This window comes from Cynocephalus volans, chromosome X (assembly GCF_027409185.1).
Source record: "Cynocephalus volans isolate mCynVol1 chromosome X, mCynVol1.pri, whole genome shotgun sequence".
NCBI classification, from domain to species: Eukaryota; Metazoa; Chordata; class Mammalia; order Dermoptera; family Cynocephalidae; genus Cynocephalus; species Cynocephalus volans.
The window spans coordinates 47,886,422-47,903,335 of record NC_084478.1 but is presented as its reverse complement, the minus strand read 5'-3'; the positions used below and the strand labels follow the sequence as shown (position 1 = coordinate 47,903,335).

General features: G+C 33.6%; 1 protein-coding gene across 1 annotated transcript in view; it reads right to left on the bottom strand.

The window, feature by feature from the left end:
* The window catches only part of LOC134367978 (cilia- and flagella-associated protein 47-like), a 1,412,159-nt gene that overhangs the window by 1,331,855 nt on the left and 63,390 nt on the right, over positions 1-16,914 (bottom strand). The window contains 2 exon segments of the mRNA XM_063084614.1: positions 9,205-9,407; positions 13,933-14,123. Of these exon segments, the coding sequence (XP_062940684.1) occupies positions 9,205-9,407; positions 13,933-14,123 (394 nt within the window).

The following is a 16,914-nucleotide window of genomic DNA, read 5'->3' as shown; positions in this document are numbered from 1 at the left end:
AATGGTTAAGTGAAAAAAATAATATCCTCATCTCCAAAAAGAAGGGTGGGGCCATGTGGACTTTGGAGGTCTTTCCCCCTCTCTGTTTATGTATATTCTTCTCTGTACACTTTAGTTCTTTGGAACTCAAATGCTTGCTAAAACCTTCAAAAACAGCCAGTTGCTTGGGCAATTGTTTTATTGCCTCCATTAGACATTTGAATATAGTTAGTGTATAAAACTCATTTATAAAGAACACACTTAGGAAGACTTGATATTTAACTAAGTGGTGTGTCAATGAAGTTGTTCATGAATTGAGGTAATGTATAGCAATGATTTTCTAAAAATGTTCGACATGACAGTAAGATATGTCAGTAAGGAGGCAGATCTGTATCTTTGTTTTCTTTTTTTTCTAAGGTTTTTTTTTAATTCTTTTTTTATTTTACCAATATACAACATAGTTGATTTTTGTGTCCCTTTACAGATTCCTCTCTCCCACTTCCCTCTCCCCACTTCCACTCACCAACATCATATCTGTTCACTTGTCTTAACAAGTTGAAGGAATTGTGATTGTTGTGTCTTTTTCCCCCTCCCCCCCCGTTTATTTGTGTATTTACTAATTTATTTTTAGCTCCCACAAATAAATGAGAACATGTGGTATTTCTCTTGCTGTGCCTGACTTATTTCACTTAATAGAATTTTTTTCTAAGTCTATACCTGTTTGCTGAGGATGGTAGCATTTCATTCTTTTTTATAGCAGAGTAAAACATTGTGCTTTAGCATGCAGGCTGTGGAGTCAAATTGCCTCATTAAACTCTTACTCTGCTACTTCTTTGTGATATGACATTATGCAATATAGTTATCAACCTTGTCCCTTACTTATCTCATCTGTAAAATGGAAAAATAGTAGTACATACCTATCCAATACAGGTATTGTGAAGATTAAATGACTCAACAAATGGAAAGTGCACATGCTAAAAACCCTGTAGATGTTAGCTGTTATTATGAAATATATAACATATACACATGCATAAAAGAACTAAAATAGTATTTGGACCAATGACAAATCTGAGATTGTTGGGGTGGTGGAACCATGCATTAATTTATTCTTTCTTTGATTTTAAATCTATTAATAGTGTTATACTGCTTAAATAATTTAAACATTGTTTTAAAAACTTGTGCAATATTTAGTACTGTTTAGACTATGTATATCCATGTTCTACTAGAAATAAAAGCTAGCAAAACCCCATGAAACATATGTATATGTATGTCTATTAATTCCTGTTGTATATCCAACAGATAACCACTCCAGGGCAATACTTGGGGTCACTCAATCACTGGCCCTCTATTCTCTCAACTCTTCAAATACATATAACAAAATTGATGAAGCCCATGGAAACGTGACTACATGAATATGTAAATAAAGTTGTTGCCATATATAATTCACTTACTATTATATATTTTGGAAATGTTCTTGGAGTGCTGATTTAAAACTGATTTAAAATAACCTTAAAAATATATGCATTTGCATCCTCATAATGATACGCTGACTTGTGGGCCTCAGTTATTTCCTCTGGATTACAAAAATACTGATTTGAATTCTGACACTGCTGGCTGGGAAATCATGTTTATCCTATGACAAATATGTTGTGTTGGAGCCTAGTTTTCTGTCTATAGAGCATGATACCTGATCAGAACCACAATCCTTTGCAAATAAGCACGTTCTCAGCGTCGTGGAAAAGCTTCGAGCTCAAATTTTCAATTTTATATAGTATTATTTTACATAGTATATAAAATTTTTTTAAGCCCAATAGCGTTTGGGAAATTTATCCCTTAAAGGAAATAAAAGCAAACAAGCAAATGAAAAAGGAACACATAAAATATAGCTCTCTCTATGATACATATAAATAAAAGGATCATAATGCAGTCCATAAAATAATGCAATTCCTTCTTCGGAGTTATCAACACAATTTATTTTCTTACAATCTATTTGCTTGTAATCTCCATTTCTAACTTCCTCTTCTATGAAGAGACTATGACTTTTTGCCCCAAGCATGGTAGCTCTTGGTATAATCATAAACTGTGATTCTGGGACCTTAAATCCAGTTATCTGCTATTAGTCAGAACAACAACAAAAAAATATGAAATCTTGATGAGCTCCAGTCAATTAAGGTATCTACTGATAATTCCAGTCTTAGTTACCTGATAGCCAAAGGGCCCTCTATCAAGCATCTCATTACACTTAGTTGAATATGTGCAGAGCACATTTACCTCTATTTGTCCCTTTCTCTTATAGCATAAGAGCCTCATGATAACATAATCCACAGAGTCACAGGTATGTCTGCTGCCAACAGTAAGAAAAGTCAATGTAGATACATCGGCTTCATTTATGAACTGGCAAGTACTGCTGAAGTTTATTCAAGCACATTTAGAAGTGGACACTTTGAAATAAACAGCCATTAGTCTTGTGCCTAGGAAAAGGATCATCCTGTGAAAAATACATATCTGCTATAGCAGGCAGTCTTATTGAAAGAGATTTTATGTTAATAAAATATACAATATGTACTTTGGAGATTCCTTATTTTGCAATTTTATTTTTAGATGAAATCAAGTGCAAGCATTGCCTTAATATTCAGATCCAACTGCATAATTCATGTTATGTTATGAGCTCTTTATTCACAAATTTTTTACACTCCCTATAAGAAGACATGATTTCACTCTTGTGAAAATAAAATGCAATGTTTCGAATGTGTTTCAGGACAATGGCTGAACACACACCACACACACATACACAGACACACACAAGGAGAGAAAGCACAAATCTCATTCCAAGAAAATTTATTGTGCTGGAAAGACAAAACTGAAATCCAACAAGGATAATTTCTGAACTCTTGGCATCGGCAAACAAATGCCACGTTTCATCTCTGAATTTTGTGTGTGGATGTGTGATAAGCATTTAATTTTAGCCATTAAAAAAATTGCTTGGAAAAGTTTTGTAGTTCAGCTTTACAAGATGACCATATATTTCCTATAGAAAAAATGGGGGGGTTGGGGAAGAGAAACAGACTGCATTACGCTTGCTGTGTTTATTTCCAGGACATTTTGATTCTATCTTTTGGAGAAATAACATTAATAATATTTAATGTGCAGTGAATAATGTCCTTAGAAAATGTGAACACCATCAGATTTCATTGAAACTTAAACGCTTCATCACCACAGATATATATATATATATATATGTGCGTGCGTGTGTGTGTGTGTGTATACACACACACATATATGTATATATGTTATGGTGGAAACTTGGGAGAGGGTAGGGGAGAGAATTCTCAATTTTTATTATTACCACCACTCATTTTAATTATTAAAATGATTTCCTCTTTTTAGTAAATGCCTTCCTCATAACTCTAATGCAGACTCTTATGCGGATAATAACATACTGTGACTCTTTCAAATAACTTTCTCCTTTATAGGTGCTCAACTACCACCAGAAAGGAAAAGTGTTACATTTACTTCACTGCAGTTATTCTAAAAAGAAAAAAAAGCATCCTTACTTGGAAATGTCTCAAATTTGAATAGTAGTGCAAAATTACAACCTTCTTATCTGGGTTCTGTTTAGAATAAAGTCTACTAGGCAACGAGTTAAGCCTAATAATGTCCAAGTCATAAAAGCAGAGACCACTTATTGATCTATTGATTACTTTTACCGGAGTAAAAGTTAACGGAAATGCTTATAACAGTTATTATGATTTACTTAATGTGGGTAAAAATTATAGATCTTTATCTAAATCAGCTACTTATATAATTCTAAATGATCTGGTTGGAAGCTTCACAATTCTCTGTTGGCTTAACCTAGATTTACTATTGTGAAAATAATAGAAGCTTGTCCAAGTAGTAGATTTTTATGTTTCCCTCAAATTTAATTTTTGTTTATTTTCTGAATGTTTTGGTTGTACATACGGATCTTTTGTTGTCTCTGCATTTCCACTTTGAGAAGGTCAAATTGCTTAAAGTTTTTCTGAAACCCAACAATATGCAAATGTCAAGTATTAGGTGTTCTGTTTGTTTCTTTTTTTAAAAAAATTAATGTCTTTTCTTTTTTTAATTTATTTTTTATTATACATAAATGTGAGGTACAAAGTTGATTTTCAATAATTGTCTAGAATGTGTGGTTGTTGATCAGTATAGTTAGCTTATTCATCATTACAGTACGCAATCATTCTTTGTGTCTGTTGAACAATTCCTCATTAGCCCCCCCAGCCCCCACCTCCTCCCCTCCCCTTTTCCACTTCTAGTTTTCTGAAAGTTCAATGTATTACTGTGATTGTTGTTTGTTTCTTTCTTTCTCTCTATCTCTCTTTATTGTTCATTTGTTTATTTATCGATTCAGCTCCCAGTTATGAGAGAGAACATGCAGTATTCTTCTTTCTGTACTTGGGTTGTTTCAGTTAGGATAATTTTCTCCAGGCTCATCCATGTTGTTGCAAATAGTAGAATTTCATTCCTTTTTATCACTGAGTAGTAATCCATTGTGTGTGTGTGTGTGTGTGTGTGTGTGTGTGTGTGTGTGTGTGTGTGTGTGTGTGTGTGTGTGTGTGTGTGTGTGTGTATATGACAATTTCCTTATTCAGTCATCCATCGATGGACATTTAGGTTGGTTCCATCACCTAGCTATTGTAAATAGAGCTGCAACAAACATGGGAGTGCAGGTATCCCTTTGACCTGGGTATATACCCAGAATTGGGATTACTGGATCATATGAAAGTTCTACCTGTAGTTGTTTAGGGACCTCCATACTGTTCTCCATAATGGCTGCACTAAATTACAGTCCTACCAACAGTGCAGGAGGTTTCCTCTTTCTCCACACCCTCACCAGCATTTGTTATTCTCTGTCTTTTTCATAATAGCCAGTTTGATTGGGGTGAGGTGATATCTCAAAGTGGTTTTGACTTGTATTTCCCTTATGATTAGTGATGTTGAGCATTTTTTCGTATATCTATTGGCCATTTGTATGTCTTCCTTTGAGAAGTGTCTATTCATCTCCTTTCTTTTCAATCTCGGAAATAAAAAAGTAATTTATTTTTTTGAAAATCAATGTTATTTTTAACAGACTTCTAATTAGAGGCTAGCATATAACCCTGAATGTGAAAACATAGCGTTATCACAAATGTGTTCAATATATGATCACATATTGATGTTGAAGCACATTGTGAAAAGCACTCCACTTCATCATACCACAAGGACTTCCTTAAAAGATTTTTTTGTGGGGGCAGACATATCAAATAAAACTGCTTCAATTAGAAGTCAATAGCTCGAAATTAATCCCATCTAAAGTTAGTTGCAAGTCATAAGATTATAAATTCTTCCAAATTTAATTTCAATATTAAGTCTATAGACATGAATTCTACTGGGATTTGAAAGTTTTTGAGGATCTTGAGAGTGACCCTATATATCTTTTTTGTCTGTTGTGTTTGCAGAGAAAAATTAAACTCTAGCAACAAGCTCTGTTAACATCTTTTGCATATTTCTTACTTTGCTCCATTCCTAAAACCTGATTTCAATAAACAAATTAAAAAACAATAGTTTGAAGAGTGGTTTATATAAGAATGTGCAAGAATACACGATTTGGAGCAAGCGATTCTGCGTTCAAACCATAATTCTGGCTCTGACATTTGTGAGACTGTGAATAGCCAACTAAATGCTGAACTTTTCCCAACTGCATTAAAAAGGATAAAAATAATTACCTTGTAGGAATGCTTTTAATATGAAAATTATAAAAAGTACTATATAATCTGAGGCAGATAGTATGTTACCATTTTCATGCTACTTTTTCATTTGTTAGTTTATTTTTACCTCTACAATAACACAATAAGTCTGTTGGAAAACTAGAATTACAGCCATTTATAGATATAGATACAATTAATGAATGATGTTGAGACTTGTACTAAAATTCTGGCCATTAACCCAGCATTTTCTTCACTATACTATGACACCCATTGGATTAGCGATTTAATACAATGTCAGTGGGATCTCAGGTATTTGATCCTATTACATGACATCATCATTTTAATAAAACATTGTAGTTAGTACTAGCCAAATGTCATGGTTCAGTTTAATTCAATCATACCTGTAATGACATAACCATAGATTTAAACAACTAGCTTGAGGCACCTTTCTTCAAATTTTAATCAAACATCTATATCTTCCACGTCTACCAAGAGTCATCCTTTCCAATTTTGAACAGTTATTTTGCAATGTTTACCCTAGGTCTTACTTACTGCAAGTGAATCTTATTCATCTTTCACTTATGTTTAGGTAAGACAGAGAGGAAGAGAGGAGGTGCCAGGATCTTTTACATAACCAGCTCTTGCGGGAACTAACAGAGTGAGAACTCGCTCATTAATCCCCCCTCCCCCAGGGAGAGCATTAATACATTCATGAGGGATCCGCCCCCATGACTCAATCAGTTTCCAGCACTGCCACATTCAGGATCAAATCTTCACATGAGTTTTGGTAGGGACAACACATCCAAACACTATTAACTAAGAAACATTTTTAATTTTTCTTAAGTTTTTCTTTATTAATCTTCACCAACTTACTGATTTGAATGATATTTTAAAGGATCTTGAGAATTATTCTATGTAAGGGGTATTAATTACATTCCTTGTTTACTTTTTAACAGCCTAATTGAGGTGTAATTGACATACAATAAACTGAACATACTTAAAGTGTTCAATTTCATATTTTGTTTATGCATGTACCTGGGAAACCATTATCACAATCAAGATAATGATGATATCCACCACAAATAAAATTTCCTCATGCTCCTTTGTAATTTCTTTACCCACAACCCTTCCGAATTCTCTGCTCCAGGCAACCACTAAGCTGCTATCAAACACCATAGATAAGTTTGCATTTTCTAGAATTTTATATAAAGAAGTCATACAATATGCAAACTTTGTTGTGTGGCTTCTTTTGCTTAATATAATCATTTTGTGATTCATCAATATTGTTGCTTCTATCAACAGTTTCAATCTTAGAATAAAAACAGAAAACTGAGGGGAGCTAAATAGACTTTGAACACAGGAGGCGGACTGTCTTTTCACTCTGTTGATGGTTTTGTTTGCTGTACAGAGGCTTTTTAGTTTGATAAAATCCCATTTGTTTATGCAATTTTTTTATTTCATTGCTTGTGCTTTTGGGGCTTTATTCATAAAGTCTGTTGCCCAATACTACATCCTGAATGGTTTCCCCTATGTTTTCATCTAGAAGATTTATAGCTTCAGTTCTTACACTTAAGTCTTTAATTCTTTTTGCATTGATTTTGATGTATGGCAAGAGGTATGGGTCTAATTTTATTTTTTTACACATGGATATCCAATTTTCCCAGCATCATTTAATGAAGAGGCTGTCTATTCCCCAATGTATGCTCTTGGAACCTTTGTCAAAGATCAGTTCGTTGCAAGCACCTGGGTTGATTTCTGAGTTCTCTATTCTGTTCCATAGGTCCATGTGTCTGAATTTATGCCAGCACCATGCTGTTTTGGTTACTATTGCTTTGTAGTATAATTTGAAGTCAGATAGCATAATGCCTCTGGTTTTATTTTCTTTGCTAAGGATTGCTTTGGCTATTTAGGGTCTTTTGTTGTTCCATATGAATTTTAAGATTTTTTTTTTCTATTTCTGTGAAGAATATCATTGGTATTTTGATGGGGATTGCATTGAATCTGTAGATTGTTTTGGGTAGTATGGACATTTTCACCACATTGATTCTTACAATAGATGAATAAAGAGTGCCTTACCTTCCTTTGGTGTCCTCTTTAATTTCTTTGAGCAGAATTTTTAAATTTGCTTTGCAGAGATATTTCACCTGTCTGGTTAAACTTATTCTGCGGGAGCATGCCTGGGGTCCTCCTGCAGACCCAGAAGGAGAAGGAGCCGACAGGATTACCCCTGGTTTTGGGACCGAGGGATCTTGGGGAAAATTGAGCCTGCTGCCTGCCAACCCAGGCCCATGAAAGAGACACTCAGACACGGCAGGGGTTCTGTCAGGGCTGTTCCACTTTATTGCCATTACACTGCAATTTATATAAGCAAGCAAGTAGGGGCTTTCCAAGAACTAACCAATCAATTAAAGGATCACTCGGGCATGCATTTTGTACTAACATGTTGAGCATAGCGATCACACAGGGTTCACAAGTGCAGAAATTGTGGAGGACCAATAAAAACCTTTTGGAGCTCTCTTGGGTTACGCCTCCCCTACTTCCCACGGGTGCCATCTTCATCCTCCACCCATAGGCACCATGTGGCTCACAGATAATGTTTGCTCCTAAAAATGAGCCCAACAAAGATACATCTGAATTTTTCTAAGCCTGTTAAAGCAACATGTAACAAGTCCACACTGTCGGGAAATCATTATTCTGATGTTCCTCACTTTCAGTTCATACTTATTTAGTATTTCCTTTGTGCCAGTTCCTTTCCAATTACTCAGCAATTAACTCAATGAACTCTTCATGATGACAGATGAGATAGTTTCTGTTATTATCTCCATTCTACAGATGAGTAAACTGAGAGGCCCAGAAGTAAAGTTAACAAAGCCAGAATTTGATCTTAGGCAGACTATCTTCAGAGATATGCTGGCAACAGCTATTATGCCATTTCTCTTGAGAGCAAACTTGCATTTGGAACTTAAAAAAAAAATACTTTATGTCCAATGTTATTATATTAGATGTCTCTCCTTTTAACATTTCACAATATAAACCTATTATTTTTTACTGTCAGATAGGAAAGAATCTAAATTGAAATATCTTACCAGCTATCCCTATTGTGGGGAAAATAAGATAATTAATCAGGCTCCTTAGGCTAGGGCTTGAGCAGCACATTTCTTGTAAACAAGTAGTGTGTGGGTGGAGTTAGTGCGCATGCGCAGCAACTTGAGTTTGTGAAGCAGAGCCCAACAGCAGAGCTCCAATCTAAAAATAGAGTATGTTTACTCTGCTGGCAGCTTCTCAGTTTTTCTTTGGACTTTGCTGGTAGCAGTTGAATTTCTGAGTTTCTCCTCTGGAGTGTTTGACTCTTAGATGTGTATGTGGTGAATAAAGACTATTCTTTCTTCAACCAAGGCTCCAAGACCCTTTTTGCTGGTTACCTAGCTCATAGACCTGCATGTGATTTGTGAATGGGCTGGAGGGGTCTGTGAGTGACAGACTCTAGCCCTATTTCTACATCTATCATCACAGAAAAGAAGATTGGTGCAAAATGACATAGTTTTAGATGATTTGAAACTAAGGTGGTAGATGAGTTCATAATTAACTCCACTTTTAGAGCCTGTGATGACTCTGCCTTTTGGAAACTTTACAGAAAGAGGGTGAATCTCATCACCATCAAGAAAACTTGCCATGGGAATCTGGAAGTTTAGAGTTGAGCTTCTATTTAAAATTTGAAAAAAAAATTAGCTCAAAATATCTTCAAGTACATCAATTTAAATGTGTATTTCTTTGTTTACTGAATTGTCAGAAAAATTAAAAAAACAAATATTTACAATAATATGTCCAATTATTAAAGATATTTTTGTATATTCCCTTATTTTCTTGTCCCAATATAAGCAAGATTGATAACATATTAATTTAACCAAGGACTACTTGAAATGATCATATGTTCCTTTTGTTCTATAAGGATTGAAAAAGAGAAATAAAACACTTGACTAAATACAATGTGTTTTTAATCACAAGCAGGATACAAATAATATTGCTCTTAAATATATTCTGACAAGAAATTTACCAAAAAAGCCATGTTAATAGCTACAAATTTAATGCATGTATGCTAAATAATATTAACTTATGCATATACACTTAAAATTTTAAAAGTTTGAATACTATTAAGCACTTGTATACATATAATGTATCATGAATAATTTTTAATCCTTACTATTCAAAAATTCCACTTAATGTTCACATATTTTATTACATACATATAGTTTATTGAGCCAATCTATATATAATGTTTCTAACTTTTAATAATATAGTAGATAGTATGCACTTTAAAATCAAATTACTACTTATAATTTTTAGTGAACAATAAATATTTAATAAAATTACTTTGTTTTATTTTATTATATATGTATGAACATATAGCAAATAAGTGTTATTAAATGGGAATTATATTTCCCTAATGTTTTAGTCAGTATGAAGATTATTCAGCTAATTAATAAGAAAAAGTACAGAAAGATCTCAACTTGGATTATTAGTTAAGTTTATACAGTGAATTGAATAGAAACACAGAAAAGCAATTTATAAATCTGAATTTAAAACAATTCAGTGTCATTAGATAAGTCATTAATGCTATTGATTTTACTGTGCTTGAGATATTTCATACCAATATTCAATTGTTCCAGCACCATTTATTGAACAGTAACCTCTTTTCTCCAAAGATCTGCAATATCACCTTCATTATGTCTTCAGTATCCATTTATGTATGGGCCTTTTTCAAGGCTCTCAATTCTATTACTCTGGTCATTTTATTTATTCCTGAATCACTGTCACAATGGTTTAGTCTTGATATCTGGTAAGGCAAGCTCTTGTCACTTTATTCTTCTTCATCAAGGGTGGCTTGACTCTTTGATCCTTGACTCTTATATATAAAATTTAGAATTTTACTTGTCAATCTCTATAAGAAATGCTGTTTAAATTTTTATTAAAGTCATATAAAATATGTAAATTGATTTGTGGAGAACTTTTCAAAAAAAATCTGAATACTACAATCCATGAATATTTATGTATGACTTCTTTAATTTAAGTTTTATAATTTTCTCCATACAGTTCCATACAGTTCTCTCATATCTTTTATTTGGTTTATATCTATTTCCTCTTACTTTTTTATGTTGTTATAAATAGTAATTTTAAAGCTACATGCTCTAAATATTATATGCTGAAATTCTCCTGAGTTTTAAAGATTGAAATTATATCTCTATTGTTATAAATGTTCCTCATAGTTTTAAAATGTTGCCTGTATATATTTTTTTGTTTCCTATACTGAAAAACCATCTATAGTGAGAGTTTTGTAACTTATTTTCCAACCTTTACACGTTTTATTTCTCCTACCTCCCTGTATGTGTTAGGTTCTCTTGCTTTAGAGAGCAAGTGATAAAAGCATTCCTGACTTTACTTTTATATAAAGGCAATTCATCTATGTTCCAGTATCAATAATAATGTTTGCTCTATGTTAATTACAGGATCCTTTAATAGTTTAAAGAATTTTTTTTTCCTGTTTGTTGAGATTTCTCATGAATGGTTTTGAAATTTCATCAAATGCTATTATTCTGCATCTATGAAAATAATTATATTATTCTCTTTAATTTGTGAATGTGGTAAATGAAATGATATTTTAGATTTTCTAACTTTAGAAAAGTCTTGCAATACTGGGATGAAACCAAGTTGGTCATGATCTATTATCTTATGTTCATATATACGTTATTTGATTTATTAAGGTTTATTGCATGTATGTTCAAAACAAAGTTTGACCTTTAATTTACCTTTCTCATATTGTCATTGTCTGTTTTTACAATAAAAACCTTCTAATGTAATAAAACAAATTAGGGTACCTTATTTCTTATTCTATGGTTTGATGTGTTTGTGTCCCCAAAGTTTAGTAAAACTTACTCATAAAACCATCAGAGGATGTTTTTCTTATGAGAAGATTATAAGTATTGATTCAAGGGCTTCTAGTTAGTTCCAGTATAATTATAGTAAGTTATGTTTTTCTACAGCTTTCCCACTTCATTTACATTTTCACATGTGTGGGAACAGATTTCTTCATAGTATTTTGACTATCTCACTGTGTTCTACTGGATGCATGGTTGTGTCCCCCTGTTCCCAATTGTTTATTCTCCTTTTTGTTCTTCTTCAACTTCACTATATTAGTGCCCATTGTATTAGTTCAAAAAAGCAACTTTTGGCTCCATTGAGCCCCACTATTGTATATTTTTTCTATTTATTCTTTTAATTTCTGCTGTTTATTATTTTATCTTACCTTCCATATTCCACAGGTTTAGTCTATTAATCTTATTCTTACTTATTAAGTTGAATTGCTAAAATTTCCAAAAATTTTTTTCTTCTCTAATATCAGCATTTAAAGCTATGTATTTCCATTTAAGTACAATTTTGCTGCACTCCATTAAGAATTTTTCTCAATCACTTGAATTTTGATATTTATCTAATATAACAGATACACTTATCAATATTACACGTCTAATTGTTTAATGAAAGCAGCAGAAGTCACAGTAGCTGTTTCAAGTTTAGTTTTCAGTTCTAATATCCAGTATTTATAGTATTTGATTGTACTCATGACTCTCAGTGAATGTTGTTGTTTTCATGTTTTGATATACAATATTTTAATTATAATTTATATGTAAAATTCACTATGATTTCTTCTTTGACTCCCTACTTGAGTGTGTTATAACATTTCTTAACACATGGGAGATCTTTATCTTTTCTTTATCAGAGAACATAGTCTATATGATGTCAACTCTGAAATTTTGGGGACTTGAACTATAACTACAGAACCATACACTGTCAATTACTGTAAATATCCTACATTTGATTGAGAAAAATGTATATTCTCTAATTGTAAGGTGTGCTATTTTATACATGTTAAATGAATGAACCTTGTTAAATATAATGTTCAAATGTTTTGTCTTCTGAACTCATCAATACTTGAGATATGTGTTGAAATATCCTACAATAATGAAGGACTAGTCATTTTTTCCCTGTAAGTTCAATTCAAGGTTCATATATTTTAAGACTATTTTAGTTGTGCATACAGTTTTAGAATTCTGATAGCTTCCAGTTGAATTGCAAAGTTTAAAATTATTTAATGACTTTTATATACTGAAAAATATACTTTACCTCTTAAAGGTTTTCATCTGTGAAATTAATATCTGAATTACTTAGGGGTCTTAATCTCATGACAGCTACTTATTTAGTATGGTGTTTCCATATTGAGACCTGGGGCTTTTTATAAATCTAAAGAATTGAAAACAAAATGCCTTCCTCTATGGTGTTTGTATGTGATAGGCAGAATTCTAAGATGGCCCCCTAAAATACGGCTCATTGGTGTGCAAATTATATGTAATTTCCACTCTTGACTGTAAATAATAATGGAATATCACTTCTGTGATCAAGTAACATTATATGGCAGTGGTAAATGGATTTTCCAGATATAATTAAAGTCCCTAAGCAACTGACTTAGAGTAAAACAAAAGGGAAAGTATCATTGGTGGATTTGACTTAATCTGGTGAGATGTTAAAGTGAGGTGTTAAATTCAGATATGTCTGATAGATGGTATACTTGTGGCCTTGAGTGAGTTAGTTACCATGTTGTGAGGATAGGACAACATCGCTAGAACTTGATGGTGGACTCTAGGACCTGAGAGTGGGAGAATGTCCCAGACAAAAAACAATGCCTTAGTCTTATAATTATAAGGAAATTAGTTCTGCCAACTATCCAAGGGCTTGGAGGAGGACTGAGCCTCAGATGCGACTGCTGCTCCAGCCAACACCTTGATTTCTGGCTGTTGAGACATTGAGTAGAGGATACAGTTAAGCCATCCTGGACTCCTGACCCACAGAAATTGCAAGATAATAAATTCATGTTGTGTGAGATGGCAAATGCATGTTTTAAAGCACTAAGTTTATTTTAACTTGTCACATAGCAGTAAAAAACGATTACACTGAATTTTTAAGCTTGCTTCTTATACCATGAAGAGAGACACACCAAAAAATCTTACAAGAAAATCCAATGAGATAACCAAGAGGGATTCTTAGAATTAATTTCAATGTGCAGTTAAATGTTTAATAATTCCTTTTAATTATTGAAACAAGCCAGGCAATACTTATAACTCAGACACAAATAGAAAGCACATAAAGAAAATGTGGTAAATTCAAATTAAGTATTTACCTGAAATAGTTTTGGGATAAAATGTTGATATCCATTGCATTTGTTACATCCAAAGGAACAGGAGTGAAAAATATAAATGGAGGGTCAAACAATGACTTGGGTGATTTTACCTCTCCAGTCAGATATAACATTCGATAGCACACCGGATTATAATTTAAACGTATAGGAATACCAACTGTATATTTTCTAAGCTTATAGAAGGAAAAGTTTTTTATAAAGCATATGAGATTAGTTTACACACAAAAAAACATTTGCATAGTCTAAAGCTTACTAAATATTAAGATATACTATGATGTTGCAGCTCAAGGGAGCAGAATAGATTTCTCAGAAACTGCATTTAGCCTGCTGAAGAATTTAAGACATGTAATGAGACGCTGTTGAGAGAAAAAATATTTTTTAAAATTTGATTTGTCTTTTATTTTTATTTAAATATTTATTTATTTATATTATGAATATTCATCAGATACAAAGCTAATTGTCACCCTTTGTGCCCATGATGTAAGGGCCAGACTCATACTGGCAGGATACCCATTACCAGAAATTGCATTTGTACCCCATGTCCTCTACGCAATTATCCCCAACATCCCTCCCCCTACCCTTTTCCCCGCCAGTCCACTTTCTAGCCCAAGGAATGTTCTGTCCCTCTGCAAGACCAATGCACTACATTGAGATACCACTTCACCCTAGTTAGACTGGCTGTAAAAAAATGATGGTGAGTAACAAATGCTGTCCAGGATGTGGAGAGAAGGGAACATTCCTGCACTGTTGGTGGGGCTGTAAATTAGTAGAAACACTACGGAGAACAGTAGGGAGGTTTCTCAAACAACTACAGATAGATCTTCCATATGATCTAGCAATCCAGAGGAATAGAAATCATCATGTCAAAGGGATACCTGCACTCCCATGTTCATCATAGCTCTATTTACAATAAGCAAGACATGGAACCAAGCTAAATGTCCATTGATAGTTGACTGGATAAGGAAACTGTGGTATACATACACCATGGAATACTACTCTGCCATAAAAAGAATGAAATACTCACTTTGCAACAACATGGATGCACCTGGAGAAACTTATGGTGAGTGAAATAAGCAAAGCACAGAGGAATAAATACCAAATGTGCTCACTCATATGTGATAAGATAAAGAAGGAAGGAAAGAAAGAAAAATATTTTAACATGCATTTTGTCTAGAAATAAAACAAGTTTTCTTAATTAGAATCTCACTACTTTAGGAAAAAAAATACCTTGGAAAAGCAGAGCAATAGAACTTGGTTTTTATTTATTTATTCATTTTAAAATTATCTTCTTTGTTTTAATAGAAGCTGCTCATTTATTTAGTATATGCAGAATGAAGATGAGGTCAGACAATTGCCATAAAGATCCTAGAGGACTATTGAGAGAGAGAGATGCAAGTAATGTGCTTTCTCCCGGATTTTTAAATTTAGAAAAGGCTGTCAGCATCAACTGGCCAATTTTACATGATAGGAAAAGTCAGAGAATTTCTATGTGACAGATTAATATAAGGAAAGACAGTTTGTGTTAGAGAATAGGGCACAACACAGGAAGCTACAGGCCAGTTCCTGAGGACAGGTTCCATCACAGCAAGTGCCCAACACACTTTCACAACCAAATCCTAAGCCAATATCTTAGAACCCCAAAATGGGACACCATTTAGTGGTGGCCTGGCAGGGATCAGAGCCATCAAGGGTATCATCATAGCAGAGGATAACAGTGCACTAGATGATGCAGGACATGATCAAAAGTGGTAGTTTCAGACAGAAACAAATTTATTTATTTATTTATTTATTTGTTATTTTATTTTATTTTATTTTGTCAATATACAATGTGGTTGATTATTGTGGCCCATTACCGAAACCTCCCTCCCTCCTCTCTCTCCCCCCGCCACCCAACAATGTCCTTTCTGTTTGCTTGTCATATCAACTTCAAGGAATTGTAATTGTTGTGTCTTCTTCCCCCCCCATTTTTTTTTTTTTTTGTGTGTGTGAATTTATTTATTTACTTTTAACTCCCACCAATAAGTGAGAACATGTGGTATTTCTCTTTCTGTGCCTGACTTGTTTCACTTAATATAATTCTCTCTAGGTCCATCCATGTTGTTGCAAATGGCAGTATTTCATTCGTTTGTATAGCTGAGTAGTATTCCATTGTGTAGATATACCACATTTTCCGTATCCACTCATCTGATGATGGACATTTGGGCTGGTTCCAACTCTTGGCTATTGTAAAGAGTGCTGCGATGAACATTGGGGAACAGGTATACCTTCAACTTGATGATTTCCATTCCTCTGGGTATATTCCCAGCAGTGGGATAGCTGGGTCATATGGTAGATCTATCTGCAATTGTTTGAGGAACCTCCATACCATTTTCCATAGAGGCTGCACCATTTTGCAGTCCCACCAACAATGTATGAGAGTTCCTTTTTCTCCGCAACCTCGCCAGCATTTATCGTTCAGAGTCTTTTGGATTTTAGCCATCCTAACTGGGGTTAGGTGGTATCTCAGTGTGGTTTTGATTTGCATTTCTTGAATGCTGAGTGATGTTGAGCATTTTTTCATGTGTCTGTTGGCCAGACAGAAACAAAAACAATGGACTCATTGAACTCATCAGACACACTAGTTATCTTTGTATGGGTTGCCATTACTTATCAAAAAAGCCCTTGATCAAATAGTCTGGGATCCCTGGAAAGAGAGAGGTAGCTGGAGAGAGAAGAGGATGAATAGGGAAATAATGGGCTTCCTACTAATAATGAGTACTGGAAAGACTATGCAAAAATAAGAGACTGTGTCTGTACATTGAGCTGGTAATATGAGTTATAGGTAAATTTATGTAGTTAAAACCTTACATATTCTGGATATTAATCCTTTGTCAGATATATATTTTGCAAATATTTTCTCCCACTCTGTTGGTTGTCTTTTAACTCTTTTAATTGTTTCTTTTGCTGTACAGAAGCTTTTTAGTT